General features: G+C 40.6%; 1 protein-coding gene across 11 annotated transcripts in view; it reads right to left on the bottom strand.

The window, feature by feature from the left end:
• Nucleotides 1–2446: 2446 nt before the first annotated feature.
• Nucleotides 2447–22979, bottom strand: part of tacc1 (transforming, acidic coiled-coil containing protein 1) — a 35268-nt gene continuing 14735 nt past the window's right edge. For 3 of the 11 annotated variants that reach the window (XM_079509595.1, XM_079509596.1, XM_079509600.1), the window contains 15 exons: nucleotides 16667–16776; nucleotides 11351–12746; nucleotides 10029–10089; nucleotides 8709–8898; nucleotides 7863–7919; nucleotides 7699–7755; nucleotides 7531–7587; nucleotides 7347–7408; nucleotides 6611–6745; nucleotides 6095–6171; nucleotides 5936–5979; nucleotides 5366–5529; nucleotides 4913–5019; nucleotides 4484–4604; nucleotides 2447–4367 (listed from right to left, as the gene is read on the bottom strand). In XM_079509595.1, the coding sequence (XP_079365721.1) occupies nucleotides 4302–4367; nucleotides 4484–4604; nucleotides 4913–5019; nucleotides 5366–5529; nucleotides 5936–5979; nucleotides 6095–6171; nucleotides 6611–6745; nucleotides 7347–7408; nucleotides 7531–7587; nucleotides 7699–7755; nucleotides 7863–7919; nucleotides 8709–8898; nucleotides 10029–10089; nucleotides 11351–12723 (2571 nt within the window). In that variant the 5' untranslated portion in view covers nucleotides 12724–12746; nucleotides 16667–16776 and the 3' untranslated portion in view covers nucleotides 2447–4301. Of the gene's footprint in view, nucleotides 4368–4483; nucleotides 4605–4912; nucleotides 5020–5365; nucleotides 5530–5935; nucleotides 5980–6094; nucleotides 6172–6610; nucleotides 6746–7346; nucleotides 7409–7530; nucleotides 7588–7698; nucleotides 7756–7862; nucleotides 7920–8708; nucleotides 8899–10028; nucleotides 10090–11350; nucleotides 12747–16666; nucleotides 16777–18062; nucleotides 18468–22979 lie in introns of those variants that run through there. The other 8 variants (XM_079509594.1, XM_079509597.1, XM_079509599.1 and 5 more) reach the window with 8 other exon arrangements.

The raw sequence follows: 22979 nt of genomic DNA, 5'->3' as shown, positions 1-22979 counted from the left end.
TCCCCCAAACAGGAGCAGCACTCCCAGCACAGGACTCGGACAGTCAATTAATACCTTTGCAACCGCGATATTTATGGTAAGCATTTCATACAGCTTTATGTCCAAAAATCCGAACCAACCCTTTAATGTGTTATGGTAAATGGTAAATGGTGCATTTATATAGTGCCTTTATCCAAGGCGCTTTACATAGATTGTGCATTACATTCACCCATTCATACACACATTCATACACTGATGGCGGCGGAAACCATGTAAGGTACCAACCAGCACTTCAGGAGCAATTAGGGGTTCAGTGTCTTGCTCAAGGACACTTCGACACTAACTCTGGGGGAGCCCGGGTTCGAACTGGCGACCTTGAGGTTACCATCCGGAAACTCTACCCCTGAGCCACCGCCGCCGCCCCTTATTACACTATTACACTTATTCCACTATTACACATATTCCACTATTACACTTATTACACTATTAAGCTATTACACTATTACCTTATTACACTATTACCTTATTACACTATTACCTTATTACACTATTTCCTTATTACACTATTACCTTATTACACTATTACCTTATTACCTTATTACACTATTACCTTATTACACTATTACCTTATTACACTATTACCTTATTACACGATTACATTATTACACTATTACCTTATTACACTATTACGTTATTACCTTATTACACTATTACCTTATTACCTTATTACACTATTACCTTATTACACTATTACCTTATTACCTTATTACACTATTACCGTATTACCTTAGTACACTATTACCTTATTACACTATTACCTTATTACCCTATTTCACTATTTCACTATATTTCATTACTATATTTAAAAAAAAAGTCTCCATAAAAAATATACCCACCCCTTTTTTTTTTTTTTTACCACCTAAAAAAAAATCTACCCACATGTCCCCTTAGGGGCACTATTTCAAAGTCGACTTTGAAATAGTCGACTTTTACATTTCAAAGTCGACTTTGAAAGTTCAAAGTCAGAGACAGTGACGCAGAGACAGTGACGCAGAGACAGTGACGCAGAGAGAGTGGCGCAGAGACAGTGACGCAGAGACAGTGACGCAGAGACAGTGACGCAGAGACAGTGACGCAAAGTCACTCACTTTAAGTGTGAGAGATCCTTGGTTTGATTCCACTCAGTAGTGGAAAAAACGTACGGGACCTTGTGTCAACAAGGCACGTACGTTGTAATTACCAGTATACCAGTTGACTACTAGAGAACGTTTATTTAGAGTAGACTTCTTTCATTTACCTATTGAACCAGGCAATCATCATCATCACCACAAACTGAATGTTCATAATGTATGTGTATGTACAAGACAGTATTTATTTATGTGTGAATGAAGTATGTAGGCTACAGTATGATGTAGGTACAAGTGAAGTAGCCTATTTATATATGTGCGAATGAAGTATTTACAGTATATTAGACTAGACTATGTGACAACCAGGTATAGTCTGGCGACCACCGGAGAGGCGGGTGACAGCTGGAATGTAGACGGAACCCCGGGAGCAGTATGGGTTGGTGCCCCAGCCTGCATCCTCCATGAGGAGGAAGCCCAAAAAACCTTTGGTGAGGCCTTTAGGAGGGCCATTCGATTTCGAGCCACAAGCGGAGCCTGCAGTAGCCTACCACCATTGTCCAGGTGGAGCCTGTGCACTGCAGAACCATTGCGGCTCTATAATCCACCACTCCTGAATGAAGTGTCTGGTGCAACGCACAGGTCCTGGCTGTACTCCTGGTGAGAGCAGGAGTGGACCTGGTGAGACGAGCCTAGTCCCTCCACTTGCCAGAATTGTGCCTCCCAGTCCCAGCAGAGTAGTTCCGGAGTGGTCCCAACGGATTGTGTGGCCCTGGTCTTTCCCTAGTGGGTCTGATCGAGGGTAGCTACTTGGACGTAAGTCGGGACTTGATCACCCGCTGGGTCACCCGAGTGAGGGGTATGATGTCCGCGAGACCCGAAACCCTGATGACCTTGGGATACGTCACTGAGGATACGTCCCAGGTGCATCCATGCAATGTATTTTCGTTCTATATGTGCAAGTTAAGTATGTATGTATGTGCAGGTGAGATCCTGCCGACAATGACTTGTTTTATGATGAATTGAACATGGTGGACCCTATTGTAAACAAGTGTAATGCTTTATGGTGTCGTCCACAGTTGTATGCTTCTTGTGCTTGAAATGTACTGTAATTCTCCAAAACTGTGGAGAAAAAAAACTCAATCAATCTGATATGTTATGTGCAAGTGAAGTATGCATACTGTAGGCTACATGTACAAGTTGACTATTCAGTTAAGGCCTAAACGGCTTCCCATAGTAAGCACTTCCTTCTGCACTACACAGGAATGAACTCAACATCCTCTCCCACATTTTGGCATTGCATTGGAAAATAATCAGTGCAGTGTAACCTCGTAGTGTTAGCGTACCATTTAAATGTTAACCATTTATTCAGAAATGCCATATGCACAAAATATAATGGTTGATATCAAATCTTTTACAAATACTGACAGCAAAATAATGAATATTCTGTTCATAAAGTATTAAAATATAGACATTTGTATAACGCAACAATGAATTTTACATACAAGGCATCATCAAGCAAATACAAGATCATCACTACAGGACATGATTTGGCACTGATATTGGCAGATTGTTTTGATCCATCCAATTGGGGTCCATTATTGTTTAATGGCTCCAACACAGCATAGAGTTCAGAGATCACTCCAGATATTACTGCAAAAGAGTCCATTTTGTTTGAAAGAACTTATAGCGTATATCAGTAATATGTAGCTGAAAGATCAGACCAAAGGATATTCCGAGCAAACACAGTATACATATACACACTTAACACTTTGGCATGGGAATCTGGGAACATTTGCATCAGGAAAATAATTGAAAACTAAAACTAGTTACTCTGTTTTTTACAAAAGTGTCAAAATAAAGGCACATATCTCTGCTGTTGGGCAGAAATCAACTCACTCCAAAATGTTCATTTTTGAGGAAATGAAAAATATTATTTTTTAAGGAAATGAAGAAAAACGGATTTAAAACAAAGCAATACTGCCTCATTGAAGTTGGTATTGTGACTTTATTGTCAGATACTTGCATGAGAGGGGGAGTTAGCTGGGGGAGTTAGCTGCTTTAGCAGACAGTTTGAGGGTCCAATGGAGTTAGCTGGTTTTGTCAGAAGCACTTTTTAATATTTTGAATTGGTTTAACATGTTTTAACCAACACACAGATGTAAAGGGTGTTCAATAGCATTGATTTATGTTATCTGGTTTCTGAAAGTTTTTCTGCTGGTTTCTGCCAGACAGCGATGATATGCAAATGGCATACAGTTTAACATGTATGCATTGCCTCCAATAAAATATGCTGCGTTTTCACTTCCATGAGGTCCAATTGACATACATCCACTGTAAATCAATAACCTCAAAGCCAACTTTATACATGCACTCAATAGAATGTCAAAGTCATAAAATTGTTTCTCATGCCATGACGATGATGACGTATAAAAGGAAATAATCAAGATGTTAAATATCAACATAATAAAATACAAATGGGTTATTACAAATCAATTTCCCCTTCAGAATAGCAGCCAAGTGACTGTATCATTGACATCCATCAAGTGTATGCCTACTGAATGTTTAAAATAACAATTACTGTATGATTAAAAAAATGACTGGGCTCTTTCCCTGTGTGCTACAATATCTTCATCTCATTCAACTAATAAACACAATAGTTATTTATAAAACACTGTATAAAGTGTGAATAAACAGTTTGGACATATCTCACTTGCTGATTCCTCTCTGTCAGTCACAACCACACATTTCAAAACACACAGTTCCAAGGAGATGACCAACACACAAACATGATTCTCCCAAACTTAAATCCATATCTTATGTCTTTAAACAATAGATTCAGAGTTAAAAGTTACATAGAGGCAGACACAAAAGAAATCAGATTTATAAATCTGATTTCTTTTTTCTCTCTATAGAGAGAGCTAATCAGGATATCCCTGGTGGCATCTCATCACAATGTGACTCATTGAGGCTGTAAGCATGTGCTTCTTTTGCTGACACTTATTCACTCTGATAAATAAGCAAGTGCAATCATTGTGCCTTTATAATAATAATATTAACAGGAAACCAAGAAAATGATTGAAATTTGCTCAGTTCTGATATTAACATCATATAATATGTTGCCGTGAGGACTGGAACACATCCGTGCAAAAATAGAAAAGAAAGTGATAACTGCATGATAGTTTGATTACAGGCCTCTTAATCTGTTCCTAATTTGGCAATCAGTTCGTCACAGATCTTGGTGAGCTCTTCAATCTCTTGATTCTACGGGGAAAAAGGCAAAGGTGCAAGAAGTTGGTGCCATATACTGTCAGACAACATAACAGATTGCATTACGTTTAAATACATTTAAAGTGATGAAGTATCATATGTTCTCCTACCTTCTGAAGGACAGCTCTCTCAAGAGACTCTGCCTTCATCTGTTCCATCCTCAAGCTGGCATTGAGTGCCACACTCTCACCGTTGGCCTTGGTACGCACCTGGGCTATGTCCTCATTGGCCCTGAAAGACATTAGCATGGATGAAAATTATGTGTTTTGTATTTGTTATGTATTTGTTATGTTTTCTTATTTTATTTTTTATGCTATGTTGATGAATTGAATACATAGGACGCAATGGAAGTCCCCAGGACTTTTATGTGTAAATGTCTGACTGTACCTCGTGCTGTTTAACTTTCTGTCTAATTAAGTATTCAATCAAATAATATACTGTACATGGAAGTGGGATGATCTTATCCTCGTTTGAATTTGAGTAAGGAATAATTGCGTAAAAGTTTTACACTCCGCAAGGGCACTGATCGCCTAACATACTTGTCCAGTTTCTCCTCAGCGTGGATCTTGAGTGTTTGATAGCGCTGCTCCTCCTGTTTGACACGCAACAAATACTCCTGGGCACATTTCTTCAACACCTCTTCATTCTAGAGACGGAGAACAGATACAAAACAGATATCGGTTGACGGGTCAGGATAAAAGTCCTCTGGTGAATTGATGTCTTGAGACAGACTGTTGGCTCACACAATTTTCAAATGCTTCCACATAAGACATTTTAAACAAGTACAAATATACATGGGAAAAGCAGAACGAGCTGAGCTCGTTTTTCCGTCATGGGAAGCCGGGGCCGGAACGCAGGCGAGTCTCTTTGAGACTAGGCCTTGAGGAAAACGAAATATGACATTTTCTTTTTTATAATTGCATTTGAAAGTTTTATATTTTGGTATTATTATTATATTTAGGTTGCTCTTATTTTTGATAATCCCCACTGACCTTCTTGAAGCCCTCCAGAACAACCTTCATGTTCTCATATCTCCTGAAAAGGTCCGACAGTGAGCGTTCCACAGAATTGAGATCAGCCACTGCCTGGTCTCTCTCCATGGTCAGCTGCCTGACACTCTTTTTGCAACTCAGAGTTTTCTGGCTTTCCTCATCCTCTGGACACCGTAGAAGGAGGCAAAAACAGTAGATTTTAACCAAACCACAGTTACCTGCTAATTTGCTATCATTCTTACATAAATTATAATTAAACAGCACAATCACATGAACCTTAAACCAGAGGAAACAAGAATGCACTCAGTAGAGTGCAGACCCCTGGCCTAGTAGTGCTAAAAGAACCAAAATGGATGAGTTTCTTGCTCTTGGTAGCATGAACGTTCACAGCAAACATATGTTGGTCACAGACAGACAGACATACAAACAGACGTTTGTTTTTTGGATTGCCAATTAATTCCTCCTACACCCACTGCTGTTGTACCCTACTGTACAGTAAAAGCAATTTATAGTAGAGATCACCTTGAACAGTTAGGTAAGAAAATACCACCAAGTGAGGAAACCGCTTACCGATCATCTGTGAAACAGTTCTTTCATATTCTGCAACAATTTTCCTGTCAAGAAAGGTGATAGAATAATGTCTCAATATTATATGTACAACATTTTGTATTGTGTTTTTTATACCGTCCGTATATAAACCAAGATGTAAAAATAAGAATAGATTCATACCTCATCTCCAAAACCTCTGCTCTGCTCTCTTCATATTTGTTCTTCCATTCATTGGCCTCAATCTCTTTAGTGATGATCTGTTTGACAGAGAGAACTATTTTTAGAATAATTTAGAATATCCAATATACTGTAAGGCCGACTGCATTTGTTTTTACCTGGATCCCGTCCTTCTATTGTAATTTGTGACGGTATGTAAAAAATCTGACTTCCCAATGTGTTGTCTCTTGAGAAAAATAACTCCACTAGCCTACACGAAACATATTCGACTGAGTTTTTCCTACGTTTTGAGAGTGAGCTGTTGAGACACAATGCTTTGGAAAGTGTTCCATTACATTTCTACATGTCCTGAACTAATGCAGTACAGTATTATAAATAGGCCTATGCCCAATTTATATCTGTGGTATGAAATATCACGCCAAAGAATATCTTCAGCGTGTAACATGGTCATATATGACGATTGGCGACATATACATTAGCTTTAAGTTATCTGTGATTTGCTCTAATGATGTACTGTACCTCTTCTCTGATGAAGGCAAGCACTTCAGCCTTGTCCATATCACTCAGCAGGACATTGTCCTGGGAGGAGCTTGCTTTGTCTTGCTCATCACAGCCATTCTCCTTCATTTGACTGAAGGACAATTCCTTAGTCTGCTGAACATTTTAGAAGACATACATCTGACATGAAAACCCTTTTCTTTGACTTATTATTACAAACACATTTCATTGCAGATCCCCACACTATAATCTGTACAGTACCTCCACAGATTTATAATGTTCCATCCAGGAACACTGGACTAAAACAACCCTGAGAGTCTTCTAGAGTAGTATTGTAAGGTTGGATTTCAATAATAAATTACTTGTCTAGTACCCAGGGGCTAGTACAGGTGACCAGTACAGGCCAATGTATAGAATGAATTTCAATAAAACATTGTGAATACAAAATAAGTTTATACTGTACAGCATGGGCCACAGACAAAAGTAAGACAAATGTTCAGTCTTACTGTGGGACGGTGCTTTTCTTTGCTTTTAGACAGAAATTGTTCAGAGCCTGAACGTTATTTCATGTAAGCGAGAGCTCAGCATTTAAACTGTGAATCTTCCTTATTTCTAGCATTGGTCCCAGAAAAATACCCCAAATCAAAAGTTTTAAACACCTTCAAGCCAGTGACTAAGAATGACTGAAGGAAACACATGTTCTGTGTAGTTTATTGTCACAGTTTCCATCTGTAGATTGAACTCTATAGCTACCTACCGTATTATCTTTCAGCCTCCAGGTATCCTCTTCCAGACGCTCTATTACCTTGGTCTCAGGCCCTAGAAAACAACACAATCCATTATGGATCTATAGTACCGTTGACTCACTCCAAAATGCAATTTAAATTCAATATATAATATATGAATGTACAGTATATTGATGTGCTTGTATTGATTCTGACCTAAATTGAGCCTCCAGGTATCCTCTTCCAGACGCTCTATTACCTTGGTATCAGGCCCTAGAAAAAAACACAATCCATTATGGATCTATAGTACCGTTGACTCACTCATTTATATATTCATATATATATGAATGTACAGTATATTGATGTGCTTGTATTGATTCTGACCTAAATTGAGCCTCCAGGTATCCTCTTCCAGACGCTCTATTACCTTGGTATCAGGCCCTAGAAAACAACACAATCCATTATGGATCTATAGTACCGTTGACTCATTTATATATTCATATATATATGAATGTACAGTATATTGATGTGCTTGTATTGATTCTGACCTAAATTGAGCCTCCAGGTATCCTCTTCCAGACGCTCTATTACCTTGGTATCAGGCCCTAGAAAACAACACAATCCATTATGGATCTATAGTACCGTTGACTCATTTATATGAATGTACAGTATAGTGATGTGCTTGTATTGATTCTGACCTAAATTGAGAGTGTAGAAGCAATATTAATAATCCAGTACATTCTTCATGCTGTAAATGTCCTGACATTTCTAAAATCCACTAGATGGCAGTAACACGTTTCATTTGCCAAAACCCCATTTGCATCAATGGCTAGTGTCATATTTGGACAAATACTTAACCAGGCAATGGTTTTAGTGGCATGCATACATGCACAACAACACCCTAATTCAACACATACATAATGTCAAAAGTGCAGGTGTGAAGAAAGTGAAGGTGCAGACTACCCCTAACTCATCAAAATCAGATTAAAACTGTTCAAGGGAAAATGTCACAAACAAATAAACAAACAAACAAATAGTCAGACAGACAGTGATTACATTACACCCACTGGGTTGGGTGCGGGTATATAAATATCAAATAACTATCTAAGAATATACAAGGCAAACTAACAACATTCCAAATGACCCTGCAGAGGCAGAATGGATATATTTAGCACTGGGATGTTCTATTGAACTACAATGAGGACAGCCAACAGTGCAGGCACTTTCGGTATGTATAAACTGTTCTTGGACACATCAGTAAAACCAAGGCAGTCTAGAGGTGTGCCACTGCAGCACCCTCTGGTGGTCAGATTTGCACACAGTGACATACATAATGGTAATAGTACACAGACGTGTTACAGACTGTCTGTACAAATTTGGTTGATGATTCATACCATTGACAATAGATGTGTCGTCGATGTGCTGGTTTTTTTCAAGTCCTTTACTGCACTCCTCTCTGTCCTGTGTGTCTGTAGTCTGAGCCAAGATGGCAGAGGATGCCATCCTCTCCTCCATCTTCTCCTCGTCTGTGACAGGTCGTTCGTGGTGTGTGATCTCTGGCACATGAACCACCACCTCCTCCTCCTGGAGAAACAGGGGGGAGATGTTAGGCGTCATTTATACTTCCGTGATCTGGTGAGCGTGTAGAGCTACTACAACACAGGCAGTGTGCAACACTGGCACACAACAATGTATAAATCAGGCTTTAGACACCATGTGAAGAGCTTTTCTAATGAGATTATATATTGGCAGTCTCTGCTTTATTTGTGTCTATGTGCTACAAGATTGATTTTCAGAGCTGTTTCACAATGCAATGTAATGAGGAGACTATTTTTAGGAATGATAATTTCTAGTCAACAGAGCAACTATCGAAGATATCTCAGTATTTGGTGTTACATCATGGCAACCCAAATCTATGCTGCGCTTTAAACCCCTGTATAATACTGTAGCCCTGTAAGCTTTTAGATCTACTATTTTAGCTTTTGATATGTTTGAAAATGTTTTCATCTATAGTGACACACCTAAAAGAGGGCCGTCAGATTGAAATTGTATCAGATGAGGTAAGTTAAGTAGAACAGTAGTGGGTGTGGCTGGGTCATCCCAGCCACACCCACTACTGTTCTACTTAACTCTGGGTGCACTGAATGTTTTTGTACCTTGAGGTAGCAGAATGTCATTATGTTGGAAGGCCACATGGGAACTACAAACTACAGGTAATACTGAACTCTAGAGTGGTGATGAGTCACTGATCTGTCACTGTGCCAGGAACCAGCACCGCAGAGCTGGACACAATGATGATCCCATCAGCTTGAGGAGTGTGTGTGTGTGTGTGTGTGTGTGTGTGTGTGTGTGTGTGTGTGTGTGTGTGTGTGTGTGTGTGTGTGTGTGTGTGTGTGTGTGTGTGTGTGCGCGCGCGCGCGCATGCGCACGCGCAGCCGTGCACGTGCGTGCGTGCGCTTTGTGAGAGGAGGGCCAAGGTTTTTTTTTTGCTGAATAATGGCCCTGGCATTTCTGCAGTAAAACACTTTCGGCTGATACTGAATACACATTCACACTGAATACACATTCACACTATCGCGTTCAAACAGGCACTATCTTTGTCTTTGTCTTCTTTATCTCACACACACACACACACACACACACACACACACACACACACACACACACACACACACACACACACACACACACACACACACACACACACGTGTTACCTGATTACACACGTCGAGGACCAAGGACTGGCTTTCATACTTCTTTACTTTACAGGAGTTTCTGCAAACAAAGCACATAGGAATCATTCAAATTCACATTTACAAGCCATGTGTTGGTGTCATCTGCCATTTGAGTTTGCACAACATTTCCACATCAGACAAAAAAAGAAATCACACCCATGTGAAGCTCTTATCATCATACATCATCTCATTCTAGCCAATCACAAATAGCGTCCTAACTTTTCCGTCTTCACTTTTATCTTGAATGTTTGTGTTTACACAAACCTGGAAAGCTGGGCATAGGAGGGGCTAGCGCCCCTCAAAAAACAGATACATTTAAACAAAACACTGCTACCCAACCTCTGGAGGAATCACAAGACCGGACAAATTGAATTGCTGATGTGACCTGGTGTTGAGAGAAGGTCAGAGCGAAAACAAGAGATCTGTCTCCTTCACATGCTCTTTTATCTGTTTATTAGCAGACAATACATGCCTTGAGTAGAAGAATAAGATGGGAGGCATGCAGGCAGACAGGAAGTGGGAGAGATAGTTCCCGATAGATAGTGACAGGGACAGAGAGACAGAGACAATTTACAATTTACAATTAGGCATTTAGCAGACGCTCTTAATCCAGAGCGACAGAGAGAGAGAGAGAGAGAGAGAGAGAGAGAGAGAGAGAGAGAGAGAGACTATACTTACAACAGAAAACATAGAAGCTTGACTTGCTCAGGGCTCCTGATGCCAATAGAAGTGGAAGAAAGCAGAGATTTGGGGGTTGCATAAGAGACATGAGGTGTCAAGGACAGGGCGAGGGGAGGACAGGTTGGGATGAACAGATGAAGACAAGGAAAAGACAAAAGGAGAGTGAGTGAAGTAAAGAGGTGTTGGAGCCAGCAGTTGGGGAAAATTTGGCCATAAACATATGATATAAATAGCCCTGCAAAAGCTGAGGAAAATCTCAACCACTGATGCTATACGCACTTAACAGCCTAAATGTAGCCTGTTCAGGGATCACATCAATGGCCAATATGCAGTGTTAAGTGTATGGCATGCAGCCATGCATTCAAAGCAGTTTGGTATGTTTCCAACCTTTAGTGGATGTACTACACAGTACACCAAATGAGACATATAGGCAGTATATGAAATAGATATTTGAAATAGAATGTGTAATTAACTAACGTTAATAGATTTCATAGTTAATGAAATCTGTCTGGCATGATGAGTATGCAGTTATGTAATCATTGCTACAGAGGAATTTAATTCAGAATTAAATATGAACTCGTAATATAGATGAAAACTGAATGTCACAGTAGTAGACTTACGTATCTGGCTTTTCCTTCTTTTTCTTGGGAGTCTGTTTCACTTTCTTTTCCTTTTGCGTGTCCTCTGCTTTATGCGTACCACCATCCTTCACCTTGGTCTGAGGCAGAAGGGTGTCTGCTTTCTGTTTACCTTCATCCTTCACCTTGGTCTGAGGCAGAACGGTGCAACTGGGTATACTCTCATTATTCAAGGCCTTAGAGGACTTAAAGGGGTCCAAAGAGTCATCAAAGTTATCTGGATCAAACTTATAGGAACTTCTGGGCAGCTCTGGAGAGCTCTTAGTGTTATTGCTACCAAATGGATTGAAGTCGGGGTCATCCCATTGACTGGGATCAAAGTTATATGTTGACTTTGGAATCGGAACATCATCCAAATTTAGTGGTTCTGTGGACTCTGAAACTGTCGCAGGTGTCGTTTCTGCAACCAGCTCTGACATCGGCTCTGATACTAGTTCAGGATCCGGCTCAGATACTGTCGGTTCTGGTGCCGGTTTGTGCGTGACAGCTGATCCTTTGGGCTTCTGCTTTTTAGCAGGAAGTTTGCCAAGTGTCTTTTTCGCGCCTATTCTTCTTGGAGGTGGCTTTCTGACCTCCCCCTCATCCAGTCCAAAGTCTAATTTTACCGCCTTGGTTTCTGTGGATGATTCCATCACTTTGACCTCCATCTGAGATGCAGAGCCAGCCTCGCATGGAGGCGCCGAGCAGCCTATTGGCTCTAGCCTGGGGAGAGATTTCATGCCACATATGGGAGGAGAATTCGGAATTTTGGATCCACCGCTATTGAAGGGGTTAAAGCTGTCATCCAGCTGGTCAGGGTCAAAGTTGTAGCTTCCCTTCACGACCTGGCATATCTGGTCCTCATTCTCTGGAACGGGTTCAGTCAGTGATGTCTGTATCTTCAGGGATGGAGGCTTAGACTTTGTGGGTTTATTGTTTGGCACAAGCTCTGTCTGACTTGTGAGGCCATTTTCAATTGGCTCTGGAGAGAAAATGTGATTATCTTCAGGGAGCTCTTGAGTCATGCTGAAAAGTCCAGTGTCCTCAACTGGGAACAAATCTGCAGCTGTAGCTGAAGCCAGAGCTGGGTTGGGGGCAGGGTCAGGGTCACTGTCAGGGGTTAGGGTTGAGGAGTGGGTAGGTTCAGGAGATGGTAATGAGGTTGATGTTGTGCATTCAGTCATATCAGGTTCCATGGTTAGAGGGGATTCTTGGTCAGGCAAAGATATCAAGGTGTCCAGGATGTTGTCCACTTGTTCTGCTGTTTGTGTGTGGATGTTCATGTCCTCTGGGGCCCCCATGGGCTCCACAGGTTCACCATGTCCCATATTCTGGTCCAACAGCCCCTCCTGAGTGTCAGCAGGTCCAGTAACCATCAGCTGCACTTCCTGCTCCAATGCTGAAGACCAGATGAGAAAGAAAGCCTATTAAAGTTACAATCAACTAATTACTGTAAATAAGTACACAGACGGAGGAGGTAACAAAGGTGTGTATATAGTGAGGAAGCTATCATCGACAACCACTCAAACCCCCTTCACCTGGAGATGGTGGCAAGATTTAGAAGGAAGGGTAAAGATAGATTAATTTTACCGAAGGGGAGTACCACTAAAATTAGACGTTTACACAATGTACACAATGGTCGCTCTGAAAATAACAATTCAGTACAGTACGGAGTCTACGGACACTTTCTGACATGCTTATTGAGCATTCTTGTATTCCCTTTGTAATGCACTATGCAAGCACCGTTGAGGGTGTTTGGTGTTGTAGAGCCTATGTTTATTTTGTTATTTTGCCAATAATGTGATGTATTTTATCCTGCTGTATTTACAGTAATCTGTATCTTAACTGCTGTGCTGCCATTGACGCCTTAATTTCCCTTGTGGGATCAATAAAGGCCATGCACATTTCTAGTATTTCTAGGTGCGTCTTTGTTTTCATTCCCACTAACTACAAACTCTACACGTTGTAATGGGAGTTGCCAACAGATTCAGCTGTCTTGGGAGATTAAGGGGTATGTGACAACTGATTGGATCTCTGAATCCAGGCTGCCTGCTACCATGCCAACTGCTCCGCATCTGTTGTCATGGTGATGTTTTATTTTTACAGTAAAGGCCAAGACCGTTAAACAGTGCATTTTGATAAAATGACAGATAACTGTATGTGTTGATTGACTATCAAGATGTAATCACTGCCCTCTGGGCTCTGGGAGATGTCAACATATTTTAGCATGACTGTCATGCTCACAGTTTACACAGAATATTATGTTGCTAGGAGATGAACAACAGCCTGTTACATTCATATCCACATGCATGTCCATAACCATTTAGTAAAAATACTGATGCGATCTATAACACAATACATTGTATATAGTATATATAGCACTGCATACTTATTATGCAGTATATTGTATTATATAATGTGTCATGTGTGTGTGACAGAGTTATAGAAGACATATGTTCACAAGCTGAGGGAGGTCAAAATGAGGACAAAAATGGATTCTGTTTACAATAAAAGGTTGACCTTGTGTTGACATTTAATGTAAAACAAATGTAATCCTTCCATATCTGTGTCAATGTGTGAAAAAGTATTACGAAGGGATTGGCCAATATGTTGTGATTAGCGAACCAGTATCACCTTGTTGTAAGCCAGTTTCTGGATGCTGAACTGTAGTATGAATTATATTGTTGTCGGGCAGAAATCTTTCATTCATTCATTCATTCATTCATCTATATATATATTTTTTTAAATAAATGAATGCCCTATTTATACTTTGACACATGACAATGTCATGCAAAAGTAGCAAAATAAGTAGCATAAATAGCAGATCTACAATGAGCTTGCCATGTATACTGTATATGACATTTTGCTATTTTGCCATTTAGTTTGATGCCAGGTTGAACATCGTTAAAGGGACATGAAATTCTAGGCTGAATTTGTTTGTTTGTTTTCAGGTTCAGGGTAAAACATAGCTGCAGCTATTAATCATAGGTGTGTTTATATGTGACAGAGCAGTGGGTGTGTCACTCGGCAATGCTTTCACATTCACACGCCTAAATCTAACCAAACCTAGGTCAGTGGCCTTAGAGTGTCTGCCCTGAGGCTGGTCATGGTTCAGTCAGTCCCTGCCCAGCTGAGTACTGTTACCAAAGACTATTAAAACAATGCCTCCCTGCTTGGCACTCAGCATCAAGGGTTGGATTGGGGGTAATTCCCTGTGGCACACTAGTGTTATATCCAGGGGCTCCGCTCTATTTCATGACTGGGGATGTACTGGTATATCAAGCTGCCTCATGCTAAGGAAACAGGGATAGGCTCCTGACTTAAGGGCCACATGGCTCACTGGCTTACAATATGCATCCCCATTTAGTAGTTAACGTTAACTAATACATCTGACAACATCTGGCCTAGAGTTTACAGAACTCTCTTAAATGTTTATGACAAAGTATTACAGTTGTCAACACTACCAAAATAAGCTCTGCTGCTGCCGTCAGTGCCCTGGTGTTGTGGGATACCTTGACTCAGGATTTAGATCTACATCTAGAAAACATTTGCTAGTTGTATAAGTATAACATTAAAGCCTGCCGCTGGCATGTTAATGGAGACTTTGGATATAGGCACAGACAAAACAAGGCCTTCTGCATGTTTACATTGGAAGAAGTTTCATGAGGCACATTTGTTCCACTCAGCCAAGAACAGCCTTTTTACAATTTACAATTTACAATTTACAATTTACAATTTAGGCATTTAGCAGACGCTCTTAATCCAGAGCGACTTACATTAAGCAATAACAAAAAGCATGGCATACATCACATGTATAAAAAGTAGTTATCATTTTTCTCAGCCAAGAGTTCCTTCTCCACACACAGCTGCGTGATGGGATGTTTGTGGTGGAAGGCAAAGGAAACGTCACCTCCTCCCCCTGCTCCTCCCTGCTCACTGACTGATTTTAACAACACGCACAATTCTTGGTGTTTGGAAGGATTTGCTACATACAGTCTGTTTACCCTTCCAAGCATGGAAACTAGCAGTATACAAAATAGACATGTACATTTTCAGTAGTTAATTGTACACAGTTAACTACTGTGTACAATTGTACACAGTAAGTTCATGTTAATTAATCAATTTATCAATAATTTAACAGGAATTTACTGTGTAACAATGGTATACAGTTCTTGTTAACACACACACACACACACACACACACACACACACACACACACACACACACACACACACACACACACACACACACACACACACACACACACACACACACACACACACACACACACACACACACACACACACACACACACAGTTTTTACAGTGAGGATTATCCATAACATAACAATGATGATTCACAATACATCATTGGGTGTTGGCGTTACGCAAAGGGCTGGAGACAGCATGTATGTAACAGTTAATCAAAAAATATTGATAATCGATAATTTCAATCCCTATTTTGGGCATGCAATTATAAGCGTATGGTTTACTGAAATGAAGCAATCGACAAGCTCACAACACATTGCAACGCGTTGTGAGCTTGTAGATCAGCCATTTTCACTATTATTTCAAAATACTGTTGTGCGACAGTGTAATATATAACACTTGGTTAACAAATGGTTGATTTGTTAACAAAATCTAAGAAAAATGTTTTTTGCTTGCTCAATTATTTGATTAATCAATAATAATTGATAGTTGCAGCCCTAGTAACATGTTCAGCCACTCTTCTCTGCACTCTGACCTGTCCCATTGACCAACAAAAAGCATCTGACCTGTCCCAGATAGATTGACCAATGGAAAGTCAAATGATCCTGCGCTTTTGTATAACCTGCTGAATTCCAGACCAAAGGACATTCCCACACTCTGTTCTCCTGGCTCCTCCCACCCATTCAGCTCGCAATAATGACACTGCTGTCAGCATCATCACAACCAAGAACTCAGTATGCACAGCCACTCACACAGTGAGTGAAATCCTCATTCATTTCACTGTACAAATCCAACCAAATGGAGCCGTAAAACCAGACACAGCAAACATGCAAATATGTGCAAATAAGCATACACCCAAAACAAAAATACACATGCACTCTCTAGGAGTGTCCAGAGGGACTTCAAAAAGCTGTCTTGTTGCCATGGTAACATCAAGGAGGCAGTCGCTCTCCACGTGAACGCAGAACGTGCCAGTGAGATGGTATTATATAACGTCTGCTCAGTTCAATGTTGTTTATGTTCATACAGACATTGAATTAACCTTTAATAGCATGCTTTTTCCTTCATTTCTTATTGGTTGTTTAAGCAGTGGTCTAGCAGTGGTCTCACCTGTTGCGGCTGCATCTGGGTTGTTGTCCTCCAGCTCTCCTGGGGATTTCAGAGGGGAATGCACTGGAGTGACCGATTCAGGGGTCTCAAAATGGCCCTCAGAGTCAGAGCTGTCAGAACAAAGAGTGTAGGTTAGCACAAAGAAAACAATTGATGTTTTTTATATTTTTAGATGTTTATGTTGCATTACTTTAGTTTTACCTGAGGATATACATTGAGCAAAGGTAGTACAGACCAGCATTAAGATGTAGTTTAAGGCATTTGAAAATACCAGCGAATCAAGATTTCTAAAAGTTTTCCCCCAGTTTAATTTAGAAAGTGTCTACAGATCCTTCCAGACAAAACATGACCTTGAGGCTTCCCACAATATGAAAGGGGGGAACTAAATTACTATTGCTATTTTAGTTTGTAAGCCAATTCCATCCAAGACAAAAACTCATCATGCTGGATGGATATTTATTACTTCCTGATTCAGCATTAGTGTAGTGTTTGGCTGAGCTCTCACAAGCGCGTTAATAAAGTAAAGTGGTATATACAGAGCAGATGTTGGAGAAGCAAACTGACTGTGACTGACTACTGACTACTAACTCTTAAGAAAGAGACCAAAACTAAAAGTATGTTTTGTGATACAAAATAATGATGCATGTTAACAAAATCAGACTGGAAGAGCGGAAACGGACATGATCGTTATGTCAACAACACAGTACCCCTACCGCCACGGGCTGTGTGTGTGTGTGTGTGTGTGTGTGTGTGTGTGTGTGTGTGTGTGTGTGTGTGTGTGTGTGTGTGTGTGTGTGTGTGTGTGTGTGTGTGTGTGTGACGTGTGTGTGTGTGTGTGTGTGTGTGTGTGTGTGTGTGTGTGTGTGTATACACATCATTAGACTATTTTGAACCTGGACCTGGAGTGCATTATTCCCTACTAGCCACAGAAATTAGGAAGCAAGGCTAAGCAAAACATTCTCCATTTGTTTGTTCTCCATGCCAGAGCCCCTCACCACACCACAGTTACACTACCCATGATGCTTTTTCCAATAAACATTCCCACCATCCCATCATCAAACATCACATTGTCAAGTGACAACATTAAATATTTGCTGTCCCATTGGCCAGTAGTACAACAAATGTATTTTTTCTTCTGAATCTCTCAATATCCTCGCCTCCCTGTTTTCCCTTTTCCTCTACACAGAGTACATTTTTACACTTTCAGAGTTAAATTAACACACACACTGTGCAGCCTTAAAACAATGCTGACCATATACAGGAAACCCCACCACAGGTGGAAAAGCACATACACACACACAGTCACGCACGCACTCACGCACAAACACTCTCTGTCTGTCTTCCAGGCAGCAGCATGAAAACAACACAGTCTGGAAGCTCAACTCTTGGCACTCGCCTAAAGCCTTGAGATCTCTCCTCCTCTTCCTCCCCTGTCTCTCCACGTCCACCCTCTTCTCCAGCCTCCCGCCTCTCCTCCTCATCCTCCTCTCCTTCTCCTCCTCGCACCGCCGTCCATGTCCACTTGGCCCAGGACACAGGGGACAGCCAAGACATGTCTCAAGTCTTCTACAGGTTCCACGTCTGTCTGTCCAAAACGACTCTATACCAGAGTGGCTTTTCAGCAGAAAACCTGTTTCTCCTCTCAGCTTCTCGTTCCTCAGATGTCCAGTGAACCAACTGCTCTCATAGTTCTCAACATAATTTGCTTCTTCATATTAGTCACCATTTCCCTTCACTATTTTTCCCTGGATGACTAAACGCTTCAACTCAGTCACGCTCTGTTCTCCTCCTTCTGTCTCTGAGGCAGAATACCACAGCTCTGATCAGCTGGCTTCCAAAATGCTTCTCTCTCTCTCTCCCCTGCCCCCTCCACCTCTGAGGCAGTCCACTAACAGAGAACAAGAGGGGAGAGACAGGAAGCCTGTGACTTGAACAGATGCATGCTTTGCCTGAGTCAGTCAGACTGCTCTCCCCTGTGGGTTAAGAATGGTATCTCCCAGCCAGGGCTTGCTGTTTCACTCCAAAAAGTAGAAGGCGGGGGAGAGAGAAAACAAACACAGGAGGAGGAGAAGTGGAACCGAACTGGTGGGGCTCCAGCATGGTTTACAGCCCAGAGAGAGGTTAGGAATGTGGGGCCGGAGCTTAACCCCTACCGCCCCGGGCTGGTTAACTGTTAAAACGCACGTCTCTCATCCAATGGCAGAACAAGCCAACAAGAGGAAGAACCTGTTCTGTCACATAGCCCCTGGAGATCCACCTGCGTGGAAGTATGTATGTTATCCAATTTACCTAAGTTAATGTTTCAGAGCAGTCCTTGACTGACAGGAGGTATGTCCACAATCCCCTGAAGTAGTATGATGAGTCAAATAAAATAAACAGGGTAGGCTACCGTAAATATTTGAGGAAAGACCAGCCTCATCTTCCTGATGTCTTAGATGTGCCTGAGGATTTGACTGTTCTGTAGAATAACTAATGTCACTCAAAACTCCAGTGACATTCAGTAAATACCAAGATAAATGCTCTTTTGTTATTTTAAGTGTCTTATTACAAGTTACTGTAACTGAACAGCTTTTTCGTGAATTTTCAATTTCATCCAATGGCTCTTTCACAGTGATCAATTATGTAATCTTGCTTGCACATCTTTTTTAAAGAGTCATTTTACGCTTTGTTTATTATTTCAGACAGATACAGTGAGACAGGAAAGGCGAGAGAGAGAGGGGATGACAGGCAGTAAGATGCCTTGGGTTGGATTCAAAAGGTTTTAGCCTGATTTATATGGCTTGCACCCTTACATGGTAAGAAACTGGGGCACACATTCTACTACTACTTATTTAATATTTAAATCAAGAAACAGCACTTGATTACAATTATTAACAGTCCTAGCATAATATGTATGTAATATACATTTTGTTATGTTCCAAATAGTATGTGTTTCCTGTCTATTGTCTTGTGATATTCTACTGGCTGGACAATCTTGAGTGTGCTGTGCAATGGCTTTTCGGGAGCCAAATTCCGCTTGAGTTTCCACTGAGGTGGAGGAGAGACACATGTGCTTCAATCAGGCTCAAAGTTTCCATATTACAGAGGCGAAAAGAGAGAGGGCGGAGGCAAACTTATTTACCGTCTGGGTCCAGTACAGCTTGGGCTGAGAGGAATTCGAGCGATTCATATTTTTCTTTGATTACGTGCTGGTAAGAATTATAATGTAGACATTATCCAAATAGATTATCTCTGGAATGCGTTGATCGTACTTAAACTTTTGCGCAAACATTTTGAGCAAAGTCTCTTTATATGACAGTTAAAGGCTTATCAAAAGAGTACACTAGACGGGTTACTATGAGGGGTGCAACAGTTAATCAAACTAGAAAAGTAGATAATCTACAAGCTCACAAGATGTCAATTATAAAAATTAAATGTATTCATGTATAATAAATATAACCAAAAAAGCGCTTTGCAATCATTTGATTAATCCAAAAAAAGTAATCGATTAAAACCGAGTAAAAACTGAGAACATAATCGATAGTTGCAGCCCTAGTTACTGTTATCTCACAAATCATCACCCATGTGACCATGTATGTCATTTGTGATCCCTCATCAACACATGCAGAAACATGTATCATTAATAAACATGTTATGAATATGAATCTTGAGATCTGCATTTACATGTGCCTTTCATTGAAGATTAACTCAAACAGTGACACAAGGGTATGGTCGCTAGGGATCACAATGTTACATAATCAGTCAGTATATTTTCTCATGTTACTGCATATTCAGACACATTTCATCGTCTGTGACTCAACACAGGGAGACTGTTTGGACAGGTTGAATAGGCAAGAGTAAAAAGGCAACTGTTTTTAAGTGTGTACGTGCACATGCCTCTTTCCACATGAGGGACGATTCTTTAACCACTTGAACCCCAGCATGCCTATTTTGGGGGGAACATTCGCCCAAAATAGCCGATCTACCAGCTCACAATGCCTCAACAACGGCACATTGTGAGTGTGTAGATCTGCTGTTTTTGGCAAAGATATTTGGTGTAGACAGAAAAAAGCGGTCCAAGTACAGTACAGTTGTAACTCAGGTCCATTTCACTAAGAATAGAGCTTAACGTTAAATGGTTAAGACTACCACCAGCATTACCACTGTGACTGCTGCTACTGCTCAGGCTGTGATTCTGACGTTCTACTTTGTAATTCAAGCACAACTACACACAGAAGAGCTCAGATTTCAAACGCTGTTTGGTAAATCTGCAAAACATTATGGGTAAAACAGAAACTTCAAAGAGACAGTCACTGAAGCCAGGAGAAATCCACTGAAACCATGAGACCACCACCATCGCCTTATCATTAAGTATATGTCTTAGTTGACAACACTAAACTGTAAGGTTCTGTCTCTCTCAGCACAGATGTCACTGAGGACACATTTGTGTGTAGTCTGAACTCTGAATGTCATCTTGAATTAACCACATGATCCCTAGCATCCCTATTCTGGGACGCGTCACAACGCAACATGTTGTGAGCTTGTACTGTAGATAGGATGATATCTACAGTGTAGAGCCTTGGGGGAAAAGAAGGGGGCCTAGTATAGATCCCTGGGGATCCCCAGGAATAAGTGGTTAACGGTCCAATAACAATGTCTTCCCAACAGAGTGGCCCTGATATAATATACAGTAACTACAAAGTTCACTGTGATGTGTGCGAAGTGTGAATAATGCTACTATACATAATATTAAACTTTACAGTAGGCTATATATATATATCACGCAAACTGCCCTAAGAGACGTTCACTAAACAGAGGGAACGTGGCTCAAGGTAGAGACTGAAAGGCATTCTGAAAGTATAGGACAATGCTTCCACTGAAGCATTGCATAACAGCACTTCCTCTATGTCCAGAAATAGGTACAGACAGAGAGGGCCTGAGCTGGGGCCTAGCTACTTTGACAAGCCAAGTCCTACACAAGCAAGCATAGCTATCAGAGGTTGATATTAAGTAGAGAATAGTACAGAAGTGGTTAGGTGGAGGGGATCAAGGAAAAGGTCTTAAATTAATGCTTATCACCCAGATAAATATTGTAGGGTCAAATGTATACTGGTGAATTATTTGCATTACGTTAAGTTCTATTACTTTCTATCACTCTTGCCATGTCACTAGTGATTTGAAGCACTGATATCCAGTCAGTGTTCCTCACATTCTACACATAGTAGCATGAAAGACGCAGACATGATGACAGAACATTGCAGCAACATGATTCAACCAGTAGATACAAAAATGGAGGTTGGCAGTCCTGTTTTACATCTAAACAAGGAAGTTGTGTTGTATATGTAGACCACATCCTCCCAGAAATGTGCTGATCTCTTCAACAAACACAGCTCACTTACTAGTTACTACTCACAGTAGAGCCCTGTATGACTGAAATAAGTCTTGCAGCGCCATCCAGTGGCAACATTGATTGTGACACCGTGACAACCTGTCCTACACACACTCGTAGTTGCTAAGACATCTGTTCTGTAGTATAGTTGAATTGATATTCATTAATTAGTGCATGCGGTTTAAATCAATACAGGAGCAGCCTGGCAGCACAATGGCCAAGACACATCAATGAGAGAACACTTGGACCTGCTGTGAAAGGAAAGGACATCTAAAGAGATGTTCTTTTTGTTGTCCAGAGAACGTATTGAGTCAAATGGGAATAGGTCATTTTGTTGAACTTATTATAATTTTTGTTTTGTTGAACTTATTATTATTAATTATTATTATTTATAATGTTTTAATCCTATTAGAGGTAAGGTAATGTCTCTTTTTTGCCGATGGGTTCCCAGATTGAAGAACCATAAGGTGGTCTTTATCATGTGTACAGGACAGTACATAAAGAGTAAAGAAAATAGACAGATATACAGACAGAGATGTTTTACTTACTTACCTTCCAGACAAAACATGACCTTGAGGCTTCCCACAATATGAAAGCAGCCAGGGAACTAAATGACTATTGCTATTTTAGTTTGTAAGCCAATTCCTTCCAAGACTTTTTGTGGGCAGCATATAGGAAAGACAAAAACTCATCATGATGGATGGATATTTATTACTTCCTGATTCAGAATTAGTGTAGTGTTTGGCTGAGCTCTCACAAGAGCGTTAATAAAGTAAAGTGGTATATAGGCTCTCACAAGAGTGTTAATAAAGTAAAGTGCTATATAGGCTACACAGCAGATATTGGAGAAGCAAACTGACTGTGACTGACTACTAACCCTGTCAAGCAAGAAACCGAAACTAAGTATGTTTTGTAATACAAAATAATGATGCATGTTAACAACCT

Source organism: Electrona antarctica (assembly GCF_951216825.1).
Source record: "Electrona antarctica genome assembly, chromosome: 9".
In the NCBI taxonomy this organism is placed as follows: Eukaryota; Metazoa; Chordata; class Actinopteri; order Myctophiformes; family Myctophidae; genus Electrona; species Electrona antarctica.
This window is presented reverse-complemented; position numbering and strand designations above follow the sequence as displayed.